Source organism: Cloeon dipterum, chromosome 4, assembly GCF_949628265.1.
Source record: "Cloeon dipterum chromosome 4, ieCloDipt1.1, whole genome shotgun sequence".
Taxonomy (NCBI): Eukaryota; Metazoa; Arthropoda; class Insecta; order Ephemeroptera; family Baetidae; genus Cloeon; species Cloeon dipterum.
The window spans coordinates 31,498,535-31,523,112 of record NC_088789.1 but is presented as its reverse complement, the minus strand read 5'-3'; the positions used below and the strand labels follow the sequence as shown (position 1 = coordinate 31,523,112).

The window sequence follows — 24,578 nt, the reverse complement described above, 5'->3', positions numbered from 1 at the left end:
TGACGTGCTGAAAACCAAAATCGGTTCAGCCAATCACCGTAGAATCGTGAAAAACTATTATTTGAAATAAAAAAATCATTTCCAACGTTTCTACGGCGAATGGCTGAACCGATTTTGGTTTTCAGCACGTCAAAATAAAGCAATTTAATTAAAGAATACAAAATAGCTAGATTCAGACTGAAATCACAGCGGAAATGCCTTAAAATGGAAGGCCTACGGTGGCGCCATCTGTTGGCGGCTTCAAACACTAAGGGTTGATTCGACTGGTCAATACGCTGCAATCTTTTTAATGCTGCCATTCATTATATTTACACATCAAGGAGCTTCCTGACATGGAAAAAATTCTCGGGCACTTGGCACAATAGAAATTATTACTTAGGAACTCTAGATATACTTCTAAAGAAGTCGTAGGAACTTGAATTTGTACTGAAAGCGGCGGCAAGTCTTGAAGATCAGGCATTCATGCAGTCTTGTGAAAGGCGTAGATGTGACGCTTGAGGCTGGCTGGCAGAGAAAACATTTTTTTGCAGACAATACAGCTGAGCATCTTTGGCAGATGTTTGCACAGCATGTGCTCGACCATGTTGCCCTTTTTAAAGGTGGAATGGGTGCAGTGGTTGCAGTAAAAAGCCGGGGCGTTGGCGTGGACCTTTCTCACGTGCAAATTCAACTCGTAACTGTAGTTGAACGACTTTTCACACTCTTTGCAAGTACGGAGGATTTTCTTGCAGCTCTTCTTGTGCACTTGGTACAAACCCAAGCACTTGAATGTGACTTTGCATTTGGAGCAGACAATTTGCTTTGCGTGGGGAGACTTGTAGCCGTGAGGCACGTCCTCGTCACAAGATGTGCACTTGACGAACGTGTGATTCCTGATGTAATGTTGAGCCACCAGGCGTTTGGAGCCGAACGTGGAGTCGCAAGTGTCGCATTTGAAGAGCTTCGGCATGTGGATCGCCTCTTCGTGTCTTTGCAAGTTACACTCGTTCTTTGTGTAGTACTCGCAATGCTCGCACTGGAAGATGTCTCGATTTGTGCCGCGCTTGTGCAACGAGTTGACGTGGCGTATCATTTCAGGCTTGGATTTGAAGAACTCGTTGCAGCCTTTATGCATGCAAGCCACCAGTTTCGGATGCTTGCGGGTAATGTGATGCTTCCACGCTGTGACAGAGGTGAAAACGGCTTGTTTGCAAAATTTGCAGCGAACTTCCACGCATTTCTGTGGTTTGTCACGTTTTTCGTGAAAGTCCTCTTGCATGTGCCGCTCTTTTTCTTCCTCGGTGTGGAAGTAAGTCGAGCAGCCCCACACTCCGCATTTGATGCCTCCACTGTGCTTCTTTTTTACGTGCTCCACCAGCTGGTTGTAGGTCTTGCCGCAGTAAAGACACGTACCACGGCCAGCTTTCCTCTTCAATGGAGTTGCCCCTTGATATTTGGCAACATCAATCTTCTCCAACTGCACCCAACACTGATCCACTTCATAGGCTGAAAAAATAAAACAAAATGAATTACGCTGGCTAATATTATTACTTAAAATACCCTAGTACCTCTAAAATTTTCCCGAAGCACCTTAGCGTTTTTGTCCAAATAATCCAGGTTTTTCGGCCACCAAGCCTCAGACTCGTCTGCAGTATCACATTCTTGCCTAAAAACGCGTCAAATTTAAAATTAACAGCATATTTATACAGGGTTCCGAATTTTCCCCACCCGGGTTTTATCCGGTTTAACCAGGCTAAAAAACCCAATAAAACCCACTATTTTACCAAAGGCTCCAACCCTCTTAGTATCAAAAATAAAATAGGGTGAAAAATAAAAAATGTCGTAATTTTAACCGTTTATTTAAGGGTAACTTGAAATACAAAGACGATCCGTGTATCGTTCGTGCCGCGGAAAAAAGTCCGCCGACGACTTGAAAATCCCTCCCCATCACCCAGCTGAGTCACGTGACCGGAGTGAAATCACTCTATCCGTGTAATATGCAGCGGGGCACATTCCCAGGAGCTAACTTCAAGCCGATAAGACCACTCCTTCCGCACTAAAAACCCGGTTGAAAAAGTGGGCGTCGGTCATTTTTCCGCGGCACGAACGGTATTTATCAAAATTTTGTGCATATTTGTTATTTGCACAGACCACAGAGACGCTTAAGGGATTTGATACGGTGACGTCATAATATTACCCGTGAAACGAGGAGCGTTTGGCGGTGAATTTTTACAAAATAGTGCACGAACGGAAATGGCGTAGTGACGCCCATCGCTTTCCCAGGTCATGGTCAGCCTTTTCAGGGTGGCAATCGCGCCTAAAGCGACCTAAATAAGGGTCATCATGAGCGTCGGGTAGGGTGGACACAAGAAAGGTACGAAACGTTTATCTTTATTTGACCAATGATGAAAATTGTAGCTAATATTCAAATATGTCATTCGCAGTTCCCAAATATTATGCTAAATCGCTGCAATAATATGCGTGATGAGCACGGGCAGGCGCCACTTCGCAGATTCCTGAGAGCTGAACGATGCCAAGCTCGATTGGCAGGCAGGCGCCGCCATGCACATTCTCCGGGGCAGCGCGACGGCGTAGCTGATGGGCACGAGCTCTTAAAGCTCGGCGTCACTATGCTCTGGAGAATATTCATGGCGGCGCCGGCCCATCAGCCACAGCGGCGCATGGCCATAATCTGCATGGCAGCGCCTGCCCATCCGCTACGCCGTCGCGCTGCTGAATATGCATGGCGGCGCCTGCCTGACCATCGAGCTTGGCGTCGTTCTGCTCTCAGGAATCTGCGAAGTGGCGCCTGCCCATGCTCATCACGCATATTATTGCAGCGAATTAGCATAATATTTGGGAACAGCGTACATGGTTGAATATTAGCTACAGTTTTCATCATTGGTCAAAAAAAGAAAAAGTTTGTTACCTTTCTTGTGTCCACCCTAACCGACGCTCATGATGACACTTATTTAGGTCGCTTTAGGCGCGATTGCCACCCTGAAAAGGCTGACTATGACCCGGGAAAGCGATGAGCGTCACTACGCCATTTCCGTTCGTCCGCAATTTTGTAAAAATTCACCGCCAAACGCTCCTCGTTTCACGGGTAATATTATGACCGACGTCATCGTATCAAATCCCTTTAGCGTCTCTGTCGTCTGTGCAAATAACAAATACACGCATTCTTGTCACTCAGATCGTCTGTGCAAATAACAAATATGCACAAAATTTTGATATATACACGGATCGTCTGTGTATTCGAACTAACCCTTAAATAAACGATTAAATAAACGCGATTGCCACCCTGAAAAGGCTGACTATGACCTGGGAAAGCGAGGAGCGTCACTACGCCGTTTCCGTTCGTCCGCCATTTTGTAAAAATTCACCGTCAAAAGGAAGCTGAATGTTCCTCGTTACACGAATAATATTATGACGTCATCGTATCTAATTTCCCTCTCAAATATGGTGCGAGCAGACACCTGAGCAAAATTATTCGCACCAGGTGCGCCAACACGTGCTTCAAATGCACAACTACGACCTGGTGCGAATAGTTACCTGGGAGGGCAGTTGGCACTAGGACCTGGTGCGAATAGCAAATTGAGTTCTTATTCGCACCAGATATGGTGTGAATAGCATTTTCTTGCAAAAATTTACCGCCAAACGCTCCTCGTTTCACGGATAATATGGATAATATTATGACCGACGTCATCGTATCAAATCCCTAGAACGTCTCTGCGGTCTGTGCAACTAGAAAACACGCAATTCAAGTACACAGATCGTCTGTGCAAATAACAAATATGCACAAAATTTTGACAAATACACGGATCGTCTGTGTTTTTAAAATAACCCTTTTTAGTAAGTCTCGGGGCGTGAGGTGAGGCCTAAATTTCTTCGATTCTTGAAAAAATGCAGTGAATAGCAAATTTGGAAAAAAAACGAAAAAAACCATATTACTCCCCAATAAAACCCAGGCGGGTCGGGCAAAATGTAAAAAACCCGGGTTTTTTGGAACCCTGTCTTTAAATTAACTCTGAAAAACTCACTCAGCCAGCCAGATGCAAAAATAGCAGATCAAATCGTCTTTTTCGAACACCTCCGGCAAGTTTTCGTCTTCTTCCGTCAGGTTCATGACCTTCATGGCCCATTTCCTCAGCTTGATCCTGTCCACCTGCGATGCGAGGACGTGGCCGTCCGACGTCGGACACTCGCACAGATGGCACAGCGGCTTTTGAATGGGTTGCTTTGTTCCGTTCATCTCTGCACTGCTTTAGTGACTTCCAATAAAAGAAAACTTTCCCAAACAGAGGTGTTCGTTCAATAGCAATGCCAAGATTGTTCTTGAGTGAGCTGAGCAGCCGCACAAAAACAAATTTTTTCAGCCTTGTGATGTGAAGTCGCGCGTCGGCGTCGTCAGTCGTCCCTCGTGGCGGCAGCGTGGGTATAACAATAACATCTGACTGACTGCCGGAGTCAGATTTCTGATTTCGCTGAGGTGCGTGCGATGAGGAGAAGAAAATTAGAAGCCGATATAATCTGTTTTTCCTGGTTTTCTTTACTTTGTTGCATGCTTTTGAAATGAAATCACTAAATCACGTAATCATGATCTTAGAAAGCTTTAGATTTTTACTTGATTAGGTAAAAATACAAGTTAAGTTATTAACTCCTTTTCTGACCGCGCCCGTGTTTTACGCGGCAACCAGGCGGCAACCAATCAGCGTGTAGCGTCTCGGGATTTTTGTATTTCGTTTTTAACTGTCAGCGGGAAACTGGTGGCCTGTCATATTATAATGGTATAAATGGGGAGAATCCACAAATATTTACTAAAAAATCAAATCGGGATTGTTCCTGGATTAACCCAAGAGGAGATCGAACCTTCAAAGAATAAATTTTCTCTCTCTCTCTCGTCGCGATCTTTCTAACGGTTTACAAATTTACTAAATTGTAAAATAAATCGTGGTTTTAGAGAAGAAAGACAAATTTTTATTTAAATGCTTATTTAAGCTGATTTTTTCTATAATTTAAACGTTGACCTGGGAAAATGTTAGTTTTTTCCAATTTGTTATGTCGAAATAGAGTTTTCAAATTACCTTTGGTGCTTATTTTTAAAATATTTAATCCAAGAAACTGAAATAAATTGAAATATATTTTAGGCTTGAAAAATAAAATTTATTTTCAGAAACAATGTTCACAAAACACCTTCCTAAACTGAAAGTGTAGAAAAACAACCTTAAAAGGAAGGTTTTTATAATTAGATAGAATAGATAGGCGACAATTTTTCAGGATGCATCATTGTGAGTCCTGACAATATGGTTAAACAATCCTTTCTTTGTTATATAAATATTCGGGCACTTGTCACACTGAAAATTAATCTTCCAGCAGCTCCTCCTATGATTTTCAAGCAGTCCTAGGCACTTAAATTTGCACTTACAACGGTGGCAGGTCTTGACGGTTTGGTGTTTATACATTTTGTGACGGCCTATCTCCCGCGCACACTCAGCGCAGCGAAGGAAAGAGTGCACCTTGGACTTGTGATCCTTGAGAAAATATTCAGAGCCATACAATTTGTTGCAATCTTCACACTTAATCGTCTTTGGAAGATGCTTGCGTTCCATGTGCAACCTCATGCGTCGTTTAATGTAAGTAGAATGGTTGCAATGCTCGCAGAAAACAATCGCGGTTTTGGTGTGAACTTTTCTCGAGTGGTGATTCAACTGCCTGCTCGTGTTGAACGTTTTTCCGCACTCTTCGCATCTACTAACGGTTTCTCGGCAGCTCTTCCTATGCAATTGGTACAAACCGGAGCACTCGAGACTGAGATTGCATTTGGGGCAAACCAACGGCTTCCTGTGGCGTGACTTGCTTTCCAGAGAAACGTCAAGGCCACAAGATTTGCACTTGTCGAACGTGTGAGATAAACTGTAGTGTGTTTTCAATAGCCGCTTCGAGCCGAATTTGGCGTCGCAAATGTCGCATTTGAAGATCTTTGGCATGTGCCTCCGCTGTTCATGTTGTCTTAAATGAGATTCAACTCTTGAGTAATACTCGCAATGCTTGCACTCGAAGATTTCTTGATTTATGCCTCGCTTGTGCCACGAGTTGACGTGGACAATCATCTCGGACTTGGTTTTGAAGTACTCGATGCACCTTAATTGCGGGCACCGCACAGGAAAATCTGGATGAACGCGTTTCATGTGATGCCTCCAAGCGTCCAGTGAGGAGCAAAATTTGACGTTTTGACAAAATTCGCAAACAACTATACTGCTCTCCCTTGGCTTGTTCCGTTTCGCGTGTAAATTTTGCTGCATGTGCTGCTCTTTTTCCTCCTCGGTGTGAAAGTAAGTCATGCAGCCCCGAATTCCGCATTTGATGGCGTCTTTGTGCATCAGTCTGACGTGGTCCATCAGTTTGTTGAATCTGTTTCCGCAGTAAATACACTCTCCACTGAAAAATTTCCTCGTCTCGGGGATTTTCTTGGTGTATTCGGCCAGATCAACCTCTTCCAACTGCACCCAACACTGTTCTACTTCACCAACTGGAAAATTTGAATAATATAAAATTAATTGGACATTATTAAGATTAAAAATTCCAAAGTACCTGAATAATTCTCACGCAGTACCTTAGCGTTTTCTTCCAATTCAAGGTTTTTCGGCCACCAAGCAACAGCCTCGTCTCCAGACTCATCACCAAACCTAAAAACACGTGTCAAAATTAATAAACTGCAATTTTTAAGCTCGTAAAAAAACTCACTCGGCCTGCCAGATGCAAAAATAGCATATCAAAGCGTCTTCTTCGACCACGTCCGGCAGGTTTTCGTCTTCTTCCGTCAGGTTCATGACCTCCATGGCCCATTTCCTCAGCTTGAACCTGTCCACCTGCGACGCGAGGACGTGGCCGTCCGACGTCGGACACTCGCACAGTCGGCACAGCGGCTTTTGAATGGGTGTTTTTCCTTCTTTACTCCTTAAGCTCCTTGAATGGCTCTCCATGTCTCCACTCAATAAAGTTATATCCCAAAAAGGTTTTAAGTGTTAATTTTCAATGTCGTTTATTCTCGAATGGATTGGCAGACATAAATAATAACTTTTTTTTCACGCGGATCTTCCTTCTTGCTCTGTGAAACAAAAGCGAAAACCAATTAATGTCAACGTAAACAACTCCGCCCCCGTTTGCAGTGGAGAGTGAGACAAGGAGAAGAAAACTCGAAGCTGGTATCTGTTTTTCCACGTCATTTATTATTGGTTTGTTGGTTTTTTTTTATTCTATTATTGTTTTCGATACATAAATTTCTTAAATAGTTTTAGATTGACTTTTTAATATTCCAAAATTCGAGGTGTGTTGTTAACTCCTTATCTTAACACTTCTGAGTTTGTAAAGGCAACCAATCAGCGTTCAGCGCTCATTGATTGCTGGGATTTGATTGGCGTAGAGTTATAGATTTGATTTTTGCGGATTTGTCCGTGCAGCGTCATTTCTTTTATAGAGTATTGTGGACAATTTCACCCTTTCAACAGACAGTTGTCCCAAGGGGTGGAAGCCATTTGATCATATCTATTGCAAGAACGATAAAATATTTCTTAATTGTTTTTAATAGGGAGCTTTACCAGCCAACAATTGATATTCCGCATTGTTGACTCTTTTTAGTTCTCATTATTAGTGATTTCAAGCAAAAATTTAATCCCGGTCTTTTATCGAAAAACAGGAATTTTCCACTATTCGCTGTTTGTGAATTAACCCTCCCAGGACTTTCCAGTCTTGCTCCCGGCCAACAAAGGAGTTAAAGAAATTTTAATTTGAACAAATTTTAAATTTAAATATTTTTTACACAAAACTCCTACCAAAACTGAAACAAAATAACTGTAGAAGAGAGGATATTTTGGTTCATTATTATAATTTAACACGTACGCATTAATTTTTCATAACGTCAGTATTAATTTTAATTTTTGGCAAAACCTCACATCAGCCAACAATGTGCTTCCTGACAATATGGCAATACAAACATTGCCTTGTCAAATAAGTATTCGGGCACATGTCACAATAAAAATTATTACTCTGGCAGCTCTCATTATGCTTCTCAAGAAGTCCTCGGCACTTGAACTTGTACTTACAGCGGCGGCAAAGTCTTGATTAGCTGATGTTTATAAATGTTTTGATAGCACATCTCCTGAGAACATTCAGCGCAGCGAACGAATTTGTGCCACCTGGACTTGTGAATAGAGAGAATAGCTTTCGAGGGAAACAGTTTGTTGCACTCTCCACACTTAATCGTCTTTGGAAAATGTGCGCATTGCAAGTGCCGCTCAATGACAAATTTATTAATTGTAGAGTAGTCGCAATGGTCGCAGCGAAATTTCACGCTTTTGACGATTCCACTCGGTTTTTTGGTGTGGAAATTTCTCACGTGTTGATCCAAAATCCAACTTTTGAAAGTTTTTCCACACTCTTCGCATCTACTGACAATTTCTTGACAGCTCTTCCTGTGTAATTGATGCAAACCCAAGCACTTGGATTTCAGATTGCATTCAGAACAAACTACTGGCCTTCTGTGGCTTGAGCTGAATCCGTGAGCCACGTCCTGGCCACAAGATTTGCACCTGTGGAATGTGTGATATTGTTTGAAGTGTCTATTCACTAACATTGTTGAGCCGAATTTGGCGTCGCATCTGTCACATTTGAAGATCTTTGGCATGTGCTTCGCCTCTACGTGTTTTCTGAAATTACAATCAAACTTTGTGAAATATTCGCAATGCTCGCACTGGAAAAGATCTTGATTTAAGCCTCGTTTGTGCGAGTTGAAGTGTAGAATCATTTCAGACTTGGATTTGAAATACTCTTTGCAGCCATGATGCGCACACACCACCGGGAGTTCTGGATGGTCCCGAGTCATGTGCTGTCTCCACGATTCCCATGAGGAATAAAAACGGATGATTCCACAAAATTTGCAACGAATTTTCCTGCTTTCTCGTGGTTTGTCCCGTTTCCCGTGAAAATCGTGCTGCATGTGCTGCTCTTTTTCCTCCTCGGTGTGAAAGTAAGTTGTGCAGCCCCAAATTCCGCATTTGATGGCTTTTTTGTGCATCCGTTTGACGTGCTTCATCAGTCGGTCGTATCTGTTGCCGCAGTAAATACACACTCCACTGACGAATTTCCTCTTCTTAGGGATTTTCTTTTCATATTTTGCCAGATCAATCTCTTCCAACTGCACCCAACACTGCTCTACTTCTCCAACTGTAAAATTTAAAGAATAGAAATGAAGGCATTAATTTTTTTAGCAAAAAATCGCAAGTACCTGAATAATTCTCCCGAAGAACCTTAGCGTTTTCTTCCAAATCAAGATTTTTCGGCCACCAAGCAACAGCCTCGTCTCCAGACTCATCCCCAAACCTAAAAACACGCATGAATATTAAATAACTGCAATTTAATCAATCGTAAATAACATACTCTGCCTGCCAGATGCAAAAATAGCAGATCAAAGCGTCTTCTTCGACCACCTCCGGCAAATTCTCGTCTTCTTCCGTCAGGTTCATGACCTCCATGGCCCATTTCCTCAGCTTGATTCTGTCCACCTGCGACGCGAGGACGTGGCCGTCCGACGTCGGACACTCGCACAGTCTGCAAAGCGGCTTTTGAATGGGAGATTTTCCTTCTTTACTCCTTAAGCTCCTTGAATGGCTCTCCATGTCTCCACTCAAGAAAGTCGTTATCCCGAAAAGGTTTTAAGAGTTAGTTTTCAATGTCGTCTATTCCCGAATGGGTTGGCAGTCATAAATAATAACTCTTTTCATGCGGATTTCCTTTCTTCCTTCAAGCCTTTGCCCGTGAAACAAAAGCGAAAAGCAAAAAATGTCAACATCAACACCGTTCCGGCCCCTTTCAATTTGCAGTGTGCGACAAGGAGAAGAAAAATCTAAGCTGATATATCTATATTTTCCACGTTGTTATTTTATATGTTTTTTTCAATTTTTGGATAAAATTCTTTTATTTTAGTAATGTTCTTAAATTACTTAAGATTTATACTTAAATACAAAAAAATCAAGTTGTGTTTTTAACTCCTTATCTTAACTCTTTTGAGTTTGTTAAGACAACCAATCAGCGTTCAGCACTCCTTGTTTCCTGCAATTTGATTGGCGTAGAGGGTCAGATTTGATTTCTGCGGTTTTTTCAGCGCTGACAATGATCCGCTTAATATTCATTTAGAGAATTTTGGACATTTTCACCACTTCAACGTACAGTTACAGTTGTCGCACGTGCTTGCGCCAAGAGGCGGAAGCAATTTGGTTATTTACACGATTAATTAAATTTCATATAAGAAATTCCGCATTGGTGACTATTCCAAGTAATTCTCATTGTTTGCGAAATGATGGAAAAATTCACTCCCGATCTTTTCAAATTGGATTTTTATTTTCAAGAATCGAAACATTTCGTAATTTTTGCAACTCCAGATCTCGGGTTCTAACCATCAGAACATATAAAATTAAAACAAAATGTTAAATAATTGTGTCGATTTCAGAGCTCTCCCGTCAGTCCCGATTGCGTTTGCCTCAACACTCCCAGTACTTTCCTGTCCCGCTCCAGGACAAAGAAGGAGGATCCCGCGGTTTACCGGGAGGACAGGAAAGTCCCGCTAGCTCCCGCTCAATTCTAATGCGCAAATATTTCTCAGTATGCCGGAATTTCTGATATTTAGACATCGATGTGCTTCTTGACAATATGGGAATACAAATATTTCTTTGCCGTATAAATATTCGGGCACATGTCACAATAGACATTATTACTCTGGCAGCTTTCATTATGCTTCTCAAGAAGTCCTCGGCACTTGAACTTGCTCTTGCAGCGGCGGCAAGTCTTGGCGGTCTGATGGTGAAAAAAGTATTGACGGCAAATCTCCTGAGAACATTCTGCGCAACGAACGTATTCATGTCGCATGTGTTTGTGCGTATTGAGCAATGATGTCGAGGCAAACAAATTGTCGCACTCTCCGCACTGAATCGTCTTTGGAAAATGGATGCGTTCAATGTGCTCCAGCAAACTCCTCTTGATAAATGTGGAATGGTAGCAAAGGTCGCAGCTTAGCGGCACGGTTTTGGTGTGAACGCGTCTCACGTGAAGATTACACATCACAGGCTTGGTGAACGATTTTCCGCACTCTTTGCATCTACAGAAGGATTCTTGGCATTTCTTCCCGTGCAATTGGTACAAACCCGAGCACTCGAAACTGAGTTTGCATCTGGAGCAAACGTTTGGTCTTCTGTGGCGTCCCTTGTTTGCGAGAGCAACGTTCTGCCTGCAAGATTTGCACTTTTTAAACGTGTGTACTTTGATATAGTGATCTTTCACTAAACACTTGGAGCCAAAAAATTTGGCATCACAAAGGTCGCAATTGAAGGTCTTTGGCATGTGCTTCGCCTCTTCATGTCGTCTCAAATTAGAATAAATCTTTGTGAAATACTCGCAATGCTTGCACTGTAAGAGATCTTGATTTGTGCCTTTTTTTCTGTGAAACGAGTTAATATGGAGAATCTTCTCGGACTGGAATTTGAAGTACTCTTCGCAGCCTACACGCGTGCAAACAAACGGAAGTTCCGGATGGTTGAGTTTCATGTGCCTCCTCAAATTTCTCCGCGAGGAAAAAATTTTGCAGTTTTTACAAAATTTGCAACGTATTTTATCCCTGCTTTCGCATTGGTTTGCGTGAATGTCCTGCTGCATGTGCTGCTCTTTTTCCTCCTCGGTGTGAAAGTAAGTCGTGCAGCCCCGAATCCCGCATTTGATGGCTTCTTTGTGCATCAGTCTGACGTGATCCATCAGTTTGATGAATCTGTTTCCGCAGTAAATACACACTCCGCTGACGTGTGTCCATTTTGTAGATATTTTCTTCGTGTATTTGCCGAGATCAATCTCCTCCAACTGCACCCAACACTGTTCTACTTCTCCGACTGTGAAATTTAAGCAATAGATATCACTCTGATGAATTTAATTTTATTAAAAACACCCAAGTACCTGAGTAATTCTCCCGCAGCACTCTTGCGTTTTCTTCCAAATCAAGGTTTTTCGGCCACCAAGCAACAGCTTCATCTCCGGACTCATCCCCGAACCTAAAACACGGGTCAATAATAAATAATCGCAATTTTTAAACTCGTAAAAAAACTCACTCGGCCTGCCAGATGCAAAAATAGCAGATCAAAGCGTCTTCTTCGACCACGTCCGGCAAGTTTTCGTCTTCTTCCGTCAGGTTCATGACCTCCATGGCCCATTTTCTCAGCTTGAACCTGTCCACCTGCGACGCGAGGACGTGGCCGTCCGACGTCGGACACTCGCACAGTCTGCACAGCGGCTTCTGAATCGGAGTTTTTCCTAGTCGACTCCTTAAGCTCCTTGAATGTCTCTCCATGTCTCCACTCAAAATGGTTTAAAGCTTTTAGCGATAATTCTCAATGCCGTCTGTTCCTGAATACTGTCGTCCCGTCGTCGTTGGCAGTGATAAACAATTATTTTTTGCTTTGTCTTGTCACTCATTGTTACTGCGTTGTCAGTCAAGTGCTCATGCTCATGCTCAGGTGTTGTTATCAAATCCGCCCCCGTTTTCAGTGGAGTGTGTGACAAGGAGATGAATATTTGAAACTAGATTCTGTATTTCTCGTTTCTCAAAATTGATTTTTTACTTTGCAAATTATGTAATTTAATTTAAATTTGAAAATATTCTTAAATATTATTAGATATATACTTCAGTACTTAAAATTTGAGTTATGTTTTGAACTCTTTATCTTTACTCTTTAATGTTTGTAAAGCCAACCAATCAGCGTTCAGCGCTCCTTGATTTCAGCGATTTGATTGGCGTAGAGGCAGATGTGTTTTTTGCGGCTCTGTCAGTGCCGCGACCGCCGCGTCACTTATTATTATTTGAGCACTTAAATTTAATGAGTTAAATTAAGATGTTGCCAAATAAGAAAAAATTGAAGATATTTCGCTGTATTTCAGTCCCTCTGGTCGCAATCTTTCTCAAGTTTTGTGATTTTGAATAAAATCGTGCTTATTCTGCAAGGACAAAATTTTTAACAAGCATGCTTATGCAAATCACAAAATATTTTCAACATTTTAATGGTGTAACCTCTGGAAAAATTTTATGCTTTATTTCAAATTTTTGCATTGAAAGAAAATTTGCTAAATTTATGTCCTTTTTTAAATTTTTTATAAAATTAAATGCATATAATCAGAAAATATTAAAATTTAAAAGAAATCGACACTCAAATTCATCGAATTTCAACAATATATTTGCACAGCGCAATCTGACACTGTAAGTAACTGTAAAAGGGACAAAATTCTGGTAGGTTTTTATAAATGAATACGCAACAATTTTCCGAATGCCACTATTCATTTTATTTTGGCTCGATTTATTTTCCAATTTGCTTCCTGATAATATGAGCATGGAAACTTTTCTTGTTCCTATAAATATGCATTGTCACAATAGTAATTATTTTCCTGGCAGCTCTTAATTGGCTTTACTAAAGTCCTGCACTCGCAGCGGCGGCAAATCTTGACGCGCCAGTGTTCATACACTTTTGGTGTGAAATCTTTTCACGTGGCCATCCAAAATCCTACGCTTGTTGAATGCTTCGCCACACTCTTTGCAACTAAAGAGGGTTTGTTTGCATTTCTTCCAATGTAATTTATACAAACCCGAGCACTTGAATCTGAGTTTGCATCTGCAGCAAAACGATGGTTTTCTGTGGTTTTCCATGAGTCCGCGAGTCACGTTCTGGCCACAACATTTGCACTTTTCGAACGTGTGAAATCGTTTGAAGTGCTTATTCACTATCCATTTGGCGCCAAATTTGGCGTCGCAACTGTCGCATTTGAAGATTTTTGGCATGTGCTTGGCCTCTTCGTGTCGTCTCAACATTTTCTTCTTCGTGGTGAAATACTCGCAATGCTTGCATAGGTAAAGATCTTGATTTACGGCTTGTTTGTGCAACGAGTTGATATGGAGAATCATTTCAGACTTGGATTTGAAATACTCTTTGCAGCCTACACGCGTGCAAGGAACCGGAAGTTCCGGATGCATGCGATTCATGTGCCTCCTCCTAGTCATCGATGAGGAAAAAAAATAGACGGTTTCACAATATTTACAACGAATTTTCTTGCTTTCTTGTGGTTTGTTCCCTTTCTCGTGGAAATTCTGCTTCATGTGCTGCTCTTTTTCCTTCTCGGTGTGAAAGTAAGTCGCGCAGCCCCGAATTCCGCATTTGATGGCTTTTTTGTGCTTAGATTTTATGTGCTCCATCAGACCATTGAATCTTCTGCCGCAGTAAAAACACACTCCACTGCGATTCCTCCTCTTAGGGATTTCCTTTTTGTATTTGGCGAGATCAATGTCGAATTTTCTCTTCTTAGGGGATTCCTTTGTGTATTTTGCAAGATCAACCTCTTCCAACTGCACCCAACACTGCTCTACTTCTCCAACTGTAAAATTTAAACAATTGAAATGAAGGTGTTTAATTATTTCTATTAAAGGTTCCCAAGTACCTGAGTAATTCTTCCGCAGCACCCTAGCGTTTTCTTCCAAATCAAGATTTCTAGGCCACCAAGCAACAGTCTCGTCTCCAGACTCATCCCCGAACCTAAAACACGTGTCAAAATTAATAAACTGCAATTTTTAGCTCGTAAAAAAACTCACTCTGCCTGCCAGATGCAAAAATAGCAGATCAAAGCGTCTTCTCCGACCACCTCCGGCAAGTTTTCGTCATTTTCCGTCAGGTTCATGATCTTCATGGCCCATTTTCTCAGCTTGAACCTGTCCACCTGCGACGCGAGGACGTGGCCGTCCGACGTCGGACACTCGCACAGACGGCACAGCGGCTTTTGAATGGGAATTTTTCCTTCTTTGCCTCGCAGCTTCATCTCTTGACACCGCAAGTCACTCACTATCCAAAAGAATTTCCCAGAAAGATATTTTCACTGAATTTCAATGCCCAGACTTGTCTTGAGCTGGTGGACGTAGACGTAGAGAAACAATCCGTTTCACGCGGATCTATTTGCTTTCATTGTCCTGTGAAGTCGCGTGTTTGTGTGTTGTGAATGTGAAGTACTTTGCCATGTGTTTGCATGATATGATAGGCAGATTTTGCCAGCCACTCCCCCCCATTTTAGTGGGGTGTGCGACAAGGAGAAGAAAGCTTGAAGGTTTTTTTTTAGTTTTTCCACATTTTTCATTATGTTTTTGTATTTTTTTCAATCGAACTGTTATTTAAAAATAACAATGAATTAGATTGATTAGATTTGTATGATTTAAAATGTAAAAATATTGTTCTTGTTTATAACTCCTTAACTTAACTCTCTCGTGATTTTAACGGCAACCAACCAGCGTTCAGCGCTCTTTGATTGCTGCAATCCGATTGGCGTACTGTACTCCTGTATTTTAAAAATTTTGATTTTTTTTTTTTGTATTTCATGACGCGCCGGCGCCGGGACTTGAATTGAACAGCCAACAGCGGGTATTATGGCACGAAACTTTTCACTTCAACCCAAAATACGTACATATTATAAATCTGTCAAAGTAGACATCAGATCCAAGCTGCCCTAATTTAGATTTGCGGCTGGCTTTGCTGATCCGAGCCGTCATTTCAGACGTCGGTGGCTGGCTAGTGGCTACTAAGCACATTTTGGCGATACTCAGTAATTAATTATTTTTGAAACCTTCACCGACCTTCCATTCCAAAAGTCTCGTGAATTTTTCCGGATTTGTCGGCGCAGTGTCACTTATATTTTCGTCAATTTCGTCACTTCAACGGAACGTTATCCCAACTGTTGGCGGCAAGGGGAGGAAGCCACTTGCTTGATTGCATATCTAATTGAATTATGTAAAAAATAATATAATCTGTTATTGAAATTTTAAAGTACAGGATTTTAATTATTTTAGGCAGAGTGTATATATTCGAAAGACAAATTTTGTGTAATTTTTAAATGTAAATGATTGAGGAATTCTGAAGAACGAAACAGAACAACAATAAAATACTTTTCGCACCGTTGACTGTTGTAAGAAATTCATTGCTCTAGAAATTAACTAAGCAATAATTAATCTAGAAAAAATGTTGTAATAAAATCAAGACCGTGATTAAGTTTAATTTAATATTTTGCCAAATTTCAAAAGGGAAAATAATGGTTTTAAAAAAACATGCTTTTATAATTCAGGCTTTTGTTTGTCGATTTTCGCTAAAAATTTCATTTTTAGGTTGAAGAGATTTTGCTAATTTTCTGTGAGAAGCTTAATTTTTAAAATACGTGACTCAAAGAAGCTTAAATTTTAGACAAAATTGTACTTTAAAAGTGAAGCAAAGTAACTGTAAGAGAGGGAAAAATTCTAAAAGGTCATAAGTCATAATAATACAATTCGAACAAATTTTTACAATACAACTGTTCATCTCAGTTCAGCACAATTTATTTTTCAATATGGTTCCGCAAAATATGATAATACAAACTTGACTTTTTGTCATAAATTTTCGGGCACTTGTCACAAAAGTAATAATTATTACTGTCGCAGCATTTCATATGCTTTTCAAGAAGTCCTTGGCACTTGAACTTGCACTCGCAGTGGCGGCAAGTCTTGACGGTCTGGTGATATGACAACTTACAACGGCTTAATTCCTGAGCACACTCAGCGCAGCGCAGGAATGAGTGCGACTCGTACTTGTGATTCTTGAGAATACATTCAGATGCAAAAAATTTGTTGCACTCTCCACACTTAATCGTCTTTGGTAAATGTTTGCGTTGCATGTGCATCGACATTTTGCTCTTGTCAAGTGTAGAATGGTTGCAATGGTCGCAGTAAACAATCGAGGTTTTGGTGTGGGCTTTTCTCACGTGTTTATTCAACTTCCAAAGCACGGGGAACGTTTTCCCACACTCTTTGCAACTAAAGAGGGATTTTTTGCAGCTTTTCCAATGCAACTGATACAAACCCGAGCACCCGAAACTTAGTTTGCATCTGCAGCAAACCGATGGCTTTCTGTGGACTGCCTTGTATGAGAGAGAAACGTCCTGGCCACAAGTTTTGCACTTGTCGAACGTGTGAAATTCCTTGTAGTGCATACCAACTAGCCGTTTCGCACCGAATTTGGCGTCGCAACTGCCGCATTTGAAGATCTTTGGCATGTGCCTCGCCTCTTCGTGTTCTCTCAACCTGTACTTCATCGGAGTGAAATACTCGCAATGCTTGCATAGGTAAAGATCTTGATTTACGGCTTGTTTGTGCGACGAGTTGAAATGGTTCATCATTTCGGACTTGGTTTTGAAGTACTCGTTGCAGCCTGGACGCGTGCACACCACCGGAAATTCCGGATGCTTGCGAAACATGTGCTTCTTCAAATTACTCGACGAGGAAAGAAAAAGGACGGTTTCACAATATTTACAACGAATTTTCCTGCTTTCTTGTGGTTTGTTCTGTTTCTCGTGTGAAACCTGCTGCATGTGCTGCTCTTTTTCCTCCTCGGTGTGAAAGTAAGTCACGCAGCCCCGAATTCCGCATTTGATGGCCTTTTTGTGCATATAATTGACGTGGTTCATCAGATGGTTGTAGCTCTTGCCGCAGTAAATACACACTCCACTGACGCATTTCTTCTTTTTAGGGATTTCCTTTTCGTACTCGGCCAGATCAACCTCTTCCAACTGCACCCAACACTGTTCTACCTCTCCAACTGTAAATTTTAAACAATAGAAATTATACGCCGTCGATTATTTGTATAAAAGCTCCATACTTGAATAATTCTCCCGAAGCACCTTTGCGTTTTCTTCCAAATCAAGGTTTTTCGGCCACCAAGCAACAGCCTCGTCTCCCGACTCATCCCCAAACCTAAAACACAGGTCAATAATAAATAATCGCAATTTTTAATCTCGTGAAAAAACTCACTCTGCCTGCCAGATGCAAAAATAGCAGATCAAAGCGTCTTCTTCGACCACGTCCGGCAAGTTTTCGTCTTCTTCCGTCAGGTTCATGACCTCCATGGCCCATTTCCTCAGCTTGAGCCTGTCCACCTGCGACGCGAGGACGTGGCCGTCCGACGTCGGACACTCGCACAGTCTACACAGCGGCTTTTGAATGGGTGTTTTTCCTTCTCTCGGCTGCATCTCGTGCCTCCGTATGCTTTCCATATCTCCACCCAAAATGGTTTCAAGCTTTAATTCTCAATGTTGTCTGTTCCTGAAAACTGTCCCGTCGGTGTTGGCAGTGATAATAATAAACTATTACTTTTTGTCACTGTTGTTTGTTGTCAGCTCAGGTGTTGTTGTTATCAAGTCCACCGCCGCGTTTTCAGTGGAGTGTGTGACAAGGAGTGTAAAACTTGAAACTAGATTTTGTGTTTCTTTTCTATCAAATTTGCTTTTTGACTTTGAAAATTGTATAATTTCACTTGCATTTGATAATTATCTTAAATATTATTAGATATATGCTTCAATACTTAAAAATTTGAGTCATGTTTTTAACTCCTTATCTTTACTCTTTGTAAAGGCAACTAAACCGCGTTTATTTTAAAAAAAATTCCAATAAATAACGTTAAATATAATCAGAGAACCTTCAAATTTAAAAGAAATTGTTAGTTAAATTTACTTCAAATTGTAAAATTAATTATTTAAATTCCAAGAAACTGAAAGTAAAAGCAAAAAAAGTATCTGTAAAAGAGACCAAATTCTGTTATTTTTTATAATTAAATAGCAGCTTTTTTCAGAACATTTTTATTTTATTGATACATCAATGCGCTTTTTGAGAATATGAAAATTCAAAAGTTGATGTTTTTCCTGTAAAAGTTCGGGCACTTATTGTCACAATTGAATCGGTCTTCATATATTTTCCAAGAAGTCCACGGCCCTTGAACTTTTAGCAACACTACACTGGCTCTTATTGGCAGATCTCCATATGCTGCTGATACGACCCTGAGCACCTGAAATTGCGCTCGCAGCGGTTGCAAGTCTTGACGCGCCGGTGTAGACGAATGTTTTGACGCCGGACTTCCAGTGCGCACTCTGTGCATCTAACGCATTCGTGACTGTTGCGTTGGTGATGCTCGAGAAGGGATTGCGTTGCAAACAATTCATTGCACTGATCGCACCTAATCGTCTCTGGAAGGTGTTGGGGTTGCAACTGCTCCCGCATAAACATCTTGCTGGATGCAGAATAGTTTCAATGAGCACGCAGTAAACAAATCGCGGTTCGCGGTTTTGCGTGAGCTCTTCTCACCTGGATATCACACTTCGAAGGCTTCGTGACCGAATTTCCACGCACAGAAGGATTCTTGGCAGCTCTTCTTCTCGTGCAATTGACACAAACCCGAGCACTTGAAGCTGAGACTACGTCTGGAGCAAACCGTTGGCTTTCCGCTTAATCGGCTTTCTGTTTCTGTGGCGTCAGGCGTTTCTTGCTCCTCGTGTGTCCTCGTGTCTTTGCAATACAAAACAGCTGCTATCAACAACTCCGGTCCGATTCGGAGTGCATTGTGCGACAAGGAGAAGAAACTTGGAGGTGTTTTGTATATTTTATACTTTCCAACTTTTTTAATTATTTGTTTACATACCCTTTTAATTGAATTCTTGTTACTTCAGTTTGATAATGTTCTCAAAATGCTTTGGATGTATGCCTAAATATGTTAAGGTTTCAGTTATGCCATTTTTACTCCTTATCTTTACCCCCTCATGTTTCTGGTGGTAACCAATCGGCGTTCACCGCGCTTAGATTGCTGCAATCTGATTGGCGTACTCCTGAGATTTAAAAATTATGTTTTATATTTCGTTTTGCGCCGGCGCCGGAACATGGTAATATATTCAACAGCGCAGGAATGTTTTTTGGTACTCTTTAACATACCAATCTGTCAAAAGGGATATCTTTTCCACCCACATTTTGATTGATGGCTTTTGCTTTTTAGCTCCATGCCGTGAATATACAGACGTCGACGGCTCTTTAGCAAAATCTTGTTGGCAGAACTATATTCTAAAAGGTCATAAAAAATTCACAACAAATTTTCAGAATAGAGCTGTTCATCGTCAGTTTGGCAAAATTTATTTTTCAATGTGCTTCGAGATAATGTGATAATACAAACGTATCTTGTGACTATAAGTTTTCGGGCACATGTCACAAATGTAAGCATTACTCATGGTCAGCACACAGCTCTTCTTATGCTTGTCAAGAAGTCCTTGGCACTTGAACTTGCACTTGCAGTGGCGACAAGTCTTGACGATCTGGTGATATGGCAACTTACTACGGCTGAATTCCTGAGCACACTCAGCGCAGCGAAGAAATGAGTGCGACTTTTGCTTATGAATATCGAGAACAAATTCGGAGGCAAACAATTTGTTGCATTCTCCACACTTGATCGTCTTTGGAAGATGTTTGCGTTGAATGTGCACCCACAATTTGTTCTTGTAAACTGTAGAATGGTCGCAATGTTCGCACTGCAAAATCGCGGATTTGGTGTGAATTTCATTCAAGTGCCTATTGACATCAATGATCCGAGTGAATGTTTTTCCACACTCTTTGCAATGAAGGAGGGTTTGTTTGCAGCTATTCCTATGCAGTTGGTACAAACCCAAGCACTTGAAACCGAGTTTGCATCTGGAGCAAGCCATTGGCTTTCCGTGGCGTGACTTGCATGAGGAAGCCACGTCCAGGCCACAAGATTCGCACTTGACGAACGTGTGACATTTGATGAAGTGTTCTTCAAGCAGTCGTTTCGAGCCATATTTTGCGACGCAATCGTCGCATTTGAAGATCTTTGGCATGTGCTTCACCTCTATGTGTCGTTTAAACAGTGACTTCCACAAGGTGAAATACTCGCACTGCTTGCATTGGTAAAGGTCTTTGCCTCGGCTGTGCGCCGAGTTGTAGTGGAGGGTCATTTTAGACTTGGATTTAAAGTACTCTTTGCAGCCTACGTGCATGCACGCCACCGGAAGTTCTGGATGATCGCATTTCATGTGCTTCCTCCACAAATTTACTGAGGAATACAATTTTCCGATTTCACAAAATTTGCAACCAACTTTGTTGCTTCCCCGGGGCTTGAAAGGTCTCTCGTGGATAACCTGCTGCATGTGCTGCTCTTTATCCTCCTCGGTGTGAAAGTAAGTTCTGCAGCCCCAAAATCCGCATTTGATTGCTTCTTTGTGCATCTGTCTGATGTGCTGCATCAGTTTGTCGAATCTGTTTCCGCAGTAAAAACACACTCCACTGACGTATTTCCTCTTTTTAGGGATTTCCTTTTCATATTTGGTCAGATCAAATTTCTCCAACTGGACCCAACACTGATCCACTTCTCCAGCTGTTAAATTAAAACAAAATGAATTACGCTGGCTTATATTGTTATTTGAAATACCCAAGTACCTGAATAATTCTCCCGAAGCAACCTTGCGTTTTCATCCAAATCAAGGTTTTTTGGCCACCAATGAACAGAATCATCTCCAGGCTCATCCTCAAACCTGAAAGACACGTCAAATTTTAAATAAACTGCGACTTCATAAATTCGGAAAAACTCACTCGGCCAGCCAGATGCAAAAATAGCAGATCAACGCATCTTTTTCGACAATCACTGGCAAGTTTTCATCTTCTTCCGTCAAGTTCGAGGCCTCCATGGCCCATTTCCGCAGCTTGATCCTGTCCACCTGCGACGCGAGGACGTGGCCGTCCGACGTCGGACACTGGCACAGTCTGCAAAGCGGCTTTTGAATGGGTTTTTTTCCTTCTTTCGGCTTCATGTCTCGACTCCTCAAGTGACTCGCTATCCAAAATAATTTCTCATACACTGATTTTCGCTGAATTTCAATGCCCAGACTCTTCTTGAGCAGGTGGACGTGAAGAAACAATCTTTTCCCGCTGATCTTTCTGCTTGCATTGTCCTGTCTTTGGACCTGTGGAGTCGCGTGTTTGCAAGCTAACTCATAATCAATAATCATCGATCATCTTTTTACAGCTCCGCATTCGCAGTGGTCTGTTCGACAAGGAGAAGAAAATTTGAAGGTGGTATCTTCTACATTTTATATCTTTTCAATATTTGATTACATACCTATTTACTTAAATTGCAACTTTAATTTGATAACGTTCTTAAAAAGCTTTAGATTTTTTCTCTTGTACGTAAAATTTCAAGTTATGACATTAACTCCTTATCTTAACCCTATCATGCTTCTGGAGGCAACCAATAATCAGCGTGCAGCACTCTTAGATTGCTGTGATCTGATTGGTGGATTCTGTATTTTTTTTTTTTTTAAAAAAAATTAACCGATATTCTTTTGTATTTCGTTAAGCGCCGGCGCCGGATCTTAGAGAAATTGCTTGAGAATTCAACAGCGGGAGTAAATATATATTTTGGTGTACTTCAACATAATTATTTATCTGTCAAATGTAGACATTCGATCCGCCCACATTTTGATGTTTGATTGACGGCTTTTGTGTTTTAGCTCCGTGCCGTGATCGCCAAAATTTCAGTTTACATTTTAGGACTAAGGAGCAATTAAATTTTCAGATAATGAGATAAAAGAAGTAGTATTTGCATATATTCATCCTCTGGTACACCGAAAAAATTGCACAACTTACAACAACCTCTGGAAGGTCATAATTCGCAACAGATTTTCAGAAATCAGCTGTTCATCTCGGTTTGGCACAATTTATTTTTCAACATGCTTCCTTAAAATATGATAATACAAACTTTTCTTTTTCCAATAAATTTTCGGGCACTGGTCACAAAAGTAATTCTTAATGTCGCAGCTTTTCATATGCTTTTCAAGAAGTCCACGGCACTTGAACTTGCACTTGCAGTGGAAGCAAGTCTTGACGGCCTGGTGAGAAGACAACTTTTGACGGCCGACCTCCTGAGCACACTCAGCGCAGCGAAGGAATGAGTGCGAACTGTATTTGTGAATCTTGAGAATACATTCAGAGGCAAAAAATTTGTTGCACTCTCCACACTTAATCGTCTTTGGAAAATGTTTGCGTTGCACGTGCAACGACATGAGGTTCTTCCCATATAAAGAATGGTCGCAATGTTCGCAGTGAAAAATCTCAGATTTGGTGTGAGCTTGTCTCACATGTTGGTTCAACCTGCTAGGCAAGGGAAACAGTTTTCCACACTCTTTGCAACTAAAGAGGGTTTGTTTGCATTTCTTCCTATGCAATTGGTACAAACCTGAGCACTCAAAACTCACTTTGCATTTGGAGCAAAACGTTGGCTTGAAGTGGCGTGACTTGCATTCCAGAGAAACGTCAAGGCCACAAGATTTGCACTTGCTAAGCGTGTGTGCACTGATATAGTGTTTTTCAATGACCCGCTTCGAGCCTAATTTGGCGTCGCAAAGGTCGCATTTGAAGATCTTTGGCATGTGCCTCGCCTCTTCGTGTTCTCTCAACCTGTACTCACTCGTGGCGAAATACTCGCAATGCTTGCACTCGAAAAGATCTTCATTTATGGCTCGTTTGTGCGAATTGAAGTGGAGCATCATTTCGGGCTTGGATTTAAAGTACTCGTTGCAGCCTAAACGCGTGCATCGCGCTGACAGTTCCGGATGGACGCATTTCATATGTTGTCTCCAAATTTTAATTGTGGAATATAATTTGTCGTTTTCACAAAATTTGCAACCAATTTTGCTGCTTCCCCGTGGTCTGTAGGGTTTCTCGTGTAAAACCTGCTGCATGTGCTGCTCTTTTTCCTCCTCGGTGTGAAAGTAAGTCACGCAGCCCCGAATTCCGCATTTGATGGCTTCTTTGTGCATCAGTTTGACGTGCTGACTCAGCTTGTTGTAACTGTTGCCGCAGTAAAAACACACTCCGCTGACGTGTGTCCATTTTGTGGATATTTTCTTTGTGTATTTGGGCAGATCAATCTCCACTAACTGTACCCAACACTGTTCTACTTCTCCAACTGTAAAATTTAAACAATAGAAAAAAGGTATTTATTATTTTTAATAAAAATACTCAAGTACCTGAATAATTCTCCCGAAGAACCTTAGCGTTTTCTTCCAAATCAAGATTTTTCGGCCACCAAGCGACAGCCTCGTCTCCGGACTCATCCCCAAACCTAAAACACGAGTCAAAATCAAAATTAAATTTTTAATCTCGTGAAAAACTCACTCTGCCTGCCAGATGCAAAAATAGCAGATCAAAGCGTCTTCTTCGACCACTTCCGGCAAGTTTTCGTCGTCTTCCGTCAGGTTCATGACCTTCATGGCCCATTTCCTCAGCTTGAACCTGTCCACCTGCGACGCGAGGACGTAGCCGTCCGACGTCGGACACTCGCACAGTCTGCACAGCGGCTTTTGAATGGGTGTTTTTCCTGCTTTGCCTCGCAGCTGCATCTCTTGACTCCTCAAGCGACTCCCTATCCAAGAAAATCTTTCCCAAAAAAAGGTTTTTCGCCAATTTTAAATGCTCATAGCCGCATTCAGCTTTGGGCTTGTAGACGTAAAATCGATACAAAATAGACCCCCAACCCCCTTTACGCGGTTTTTATGGTCCTGTGCGTGACGCGTGACGCATGGAAGTTGAAAACAGCTCCGCCCCTTTTTGCAGTGGGTAGTAAAACAAGGAGAAGATAATTTGAAGCCGGACAGTCAGCATCTGGCCAGAATTGCCCCGT

At 41.5% G+C, this 24,578-nt stretch overlaps 6 protein-coding genes across 9 annotated transcripts; all 6 read right to left on the bottom strand.

The window, feature by feature from the left end:
* Positions 1 to 224: 224 nt before the first annotated feature.
* On the bottom strand, positions 225 to 4,436 carry LOC135943000 (zinc finger protein OZF-like). Its single transcript, XM_065489387.1, has 3 exons — positions 4,023 to 4,436; positions 1,548 to 1,645; positions 225 to 1,485 (listed from the first exon to the last, which is right to left on the bottom strand). The coding sequence occupies exons 1-3, from the start codon at positions 4,232 to 4,234 to the stop codon at positions 461 to 463; spliced, it is 1,335 nt and encodes a 444-aa protein (XP_065345459.1). The 5' UTR covers positions 4,235 to 4,436; the 3' UTR covers positions 225 to 460.
* Positions 4,437 to 5,123: 687 nt separating this feature from the next.
* Positions 5,124 to 13,028, bottom strand: LOC135942997 (zinc finger protein 58-like). 4 transcript variants are annotated; one of them, XR_010575152.1, is made up of 5 exons: positions 12,129 to 13,026; positions 9,266 to 9,360; positions 6,727 to 9,204; positions 6,574 to 6,668; positions 5,124 to 6,511 (listed from the first exon to the last, which is right to left on the bottom strand). XR_010575152.1 is itself a non-coding variant. In XM_065489383.1 (3 exons), exons 1-3 carry the CDS (start codon positions 6,963 to 6,965, stop codon positions 5,256 to 5,258), a joined length of 1,590 nt encoding a protein of 529 aa, XP_065345455.1. In that variant the 5' UTR covers positions 6,966 to 8,074; the 3' UTR covers positions 5,124 to 5,255. The 4 variants fall into 4 exon arrangements, 2 of the variants coding, with proteins under 2 accessions (XP_065345455.1, XP_065345456.1); XR_010575151.1 differs by lacking the exon at positions 12,129 to 13,026 and adding an exon at positions 9,418 to 9,802; XM_065489383.1 differs by lacking the exons at positions 9,266 to 9,360; positions 12,129 to 13,026 and having other exon boundaries at positions 6,727 to 8,074.
* A 323-nt stretch (positions 13,029 to 13,351) lies between these two features.
* On the bottom strand, positions 13,352 to 15,046 carry LOC135943001 (zinc finger protein 23-like). The gene is made up of 3 exons (XM_065489388.1): positions 14,651 to 15,046; positions 14,500 to 14,594; positions 13,352 to 14,436 (listed from the first exon to the last, which is right to left on the bottom strand). The coding sequence occupies exons 1-3, from the start codon at positions 14,872 to 14,874 to the stop codon at positions 13,526 to 13,528; spliced, it is 1,230 nt and encodes a 409-aa protein (XP_065345460.1). The 5' UTR covers positions 14,875 to 15,046; the 3' UTR covers positions 13,352 to 13,525.
* A 1,349-nt stretch (positions 15,047 to 16,395) lies between these two features.
* Positions 16,396 to 18,498, bottom strand: LOC135942996 (zinc finger protein 11-like). The gene is made up of 3 exons (XM_065489381.1): positions 17,879 to 18,498; positions 17,727 to 17,821; positions 16,396 to 17,666 (listed from the first exon to the last, which is right to left on the bottom strand). Exons 1-3 carry the CDS (start codon positions 18,118 to 18,120, stop codon positions 16,411 to 16,413), a joined length of 1,593 nt encoding a protein of 530 aa, XP_065345453.1. The 5' UTR covers positions 18,121 to 18,498; the 3' UTR covers positions 16,396 to 16,410.
* A 1,035-nt stretch (positions 18,499 to 19,533) lies between these two features.
* Positions 19,534 to 21,870, bottom strand: LOC135942998 (zinc finger protein 43-like). The gene is made up of 3 exons (XM_065489385.1): positions 21,491 to 21,870; positions 21,338 to 21,432; positions 19,534 to 21,275 (listed from the first exon to the last, which is right to left on the bottom strand). The coding sequence occupies exons 1-3, from the start codon at positions 21,706 to 21,708 to the stop codon at positions 20,020 to 20,022; spliced, it is 1,569 nt and encodes a 522-aa protein (XP_065345457.1). The 5' UTR covers positions 21,709 to 21,870; the 3' UTR covers positions 19,534 to 20,019.
* A 729-nt stretch (positions 21,871 to 22,599) lies between these two features.
* On the bottom strand, positions 22,600 to 24,521 carry LOC135942999 (zinc finger protein 845-like). Its single transcript, XM_065489386.1, has 3 exons — positions 24,074 to 24,521; positions 23,926 to 24,020; positions 22,600 to 23,864 (listed from the first exon to the last, which is right to left on the bottom strand). The coding sequence occupies exons 1-3, from the start codon at positions 24,295 to 24,297 to the stop codon at positions 22,615 to 22,617; spliced, it is 1,569 nt and encodes a 522-aa protein (XP_065345458.1). The 5' UTR covers positions 24,298 to 24,521; the 3' UTR covers positions 22,600 to 22,614.
* Positions 24,522 to 24,578: the final 57 nt, after the last annotated feature.

What these genes read in the sequence shown, in the direction of transcription:
- LOC135942999 (XM_065489386.1), bottom strand. Translation starts at nt 24,297, where the DNA reads ATGCAGCTGCGAGGCAAAGCAGGAAAAACACCCATTCAAAAGCCGCTG. An exon ending in TTTTGCATCTGGCAGGCAGA is followed by an intron (nt 24,021 to 24,073) that starts GTGAGTTTTTCA and finishes CTCGTGTTTTAG; the next exon opens with GTTTGGGGATGAGTCCGGAG. An exon ending in TCTTCGGGAGAATTATTCAG is followed by an intron (nt 23,865 to 23,925) that starts GTACTTGAGTAT and finishes TAAATTTTACAG; the next exon opens with TTGGAGAAGTAGAACAGTGT.
- LOC135943001 (XM_065489388.1), bottom strand. Translation starts at nt 14,874, where the DNA reads ATGAAGCTGCGAGGCAAAGAAGGAAAAATTCCCATTCAAAAGCCGCTG. An exon ending in TTTTGCATCTGGCAGGCAGA is followed by an intron (nt 14,595 to 14,650) that starts GTGAGTTTTTTT and finishes CACGTGTTTTAG; the next exon opens with GTTCGGGGATGAGTCTGGAG. An exon ending in GCTGCGGAAGAATTACTCAG is followed by an intron (nt 14,437 to 14,499) that starts GTACTTGGGAAC and finishes TAAATTTTACAG; the next exon opens with TTGGAGAAGTAGAGCAGTGT.
- LOC135942998 (XM_065489385.1), bottom strand. Translation starts at nt 21,708, where the DNA reads ATGAAGCCGAAAGAAGGAAAAAAACCCATTCAAAAGCCGCTTTGCAGA. An exon ending in TTTTGCATCTGGCTGGCCGA is followed by an intron (nt 21,433 to 21,490) that starts GTGAGTTTTTCC and finishes CGTGTCTTTCAG; the next exon opens with GTTTGAGGATGAGCCTGGAG. An exon ending in GCTTCGGGAGAATTATTCAG is followed by an intron (nt 21,276 to 21,337) that starts GTACTTGGGTAT and finishes TTAATTTAACAG; the next exon opens with CTGGAGAAGTGGATCAGTGT.
- LOC135942996 (XM_065489381.1), bottom strand. Translation starts at nt 18,120, where the DNA reads ATGGAAAGCATACGGAGGCACGAGATGCAGCCGAGAGAAGGAAAAACA. An exon ending in TTTTGCATCTGGCAGGCAGA is followed by an intron (nt 17,822 to 17,878) that starts GTGAGTTTTTTC and finishes CCTGTGTTTTAG; the next exon opens with GTTTGGGGATGAGTCGGGAG. An exon ending in GCTTCGGGAGAATTATTCAA is followed by an intron (nt 17,667 to 17,726) that starts GTATGGAGCTTT and finishes TAAAATTTACAG; the next exon opens with TTGGAGAGGTAGAACAGTGT.
- LOC135942997 (XM_065489383.1), bottom strand. Translation starts at nt 6,965, where the DNA reads ATGGAGAGCCATTCAAGGAGCTTAAGGAGTAAAGAAGGAAAAACACCC. An exon ending in TTTTGCATCTGGCAGGCCGA is followed by an intron (nt 6,669 to 6,726) that starts GTGAGTTTTTTT and finishes ACGTGTTTTTAG; the next exon opens with GTTTGGTGATGAGTCTGGAG. An exon ending in ACTGCGTGAGAATTATTCAG is followed by an intron (nt 6,512 to 6,573) that starts GTACTTTGGAAT and finishes CAAATTTTCCAG; the next exon opens with TTGGTGAAGTAGAACAGTGT.
- LOC135943000 (XM_065489387.1), bottom strand. Translation starts at nt 4,234, where the DNA reads ATGAACGGAACAAAGCAACCCATTCAAAAGCCGCTGTGCCATCTGTGC. An exon ending in TTTTGCATCTGGCTGGCTGA is followed by an intron (nt 1,646 to 4,022) that starts GTGAGTTTTTCA and finishes ACGCGTTTTTAG; the next exon opens with GCAAGAATGTGATACTGCAG. An exon ending in GCTTCGGGAAAATTTTAGAG is followed by an intron (nt 1,486 to 1,547) that starts GTACTAGGGTAT and finishes TTATTTTTTCAG; the next exon opens with CCTATGAAGTGGATCAGTGT.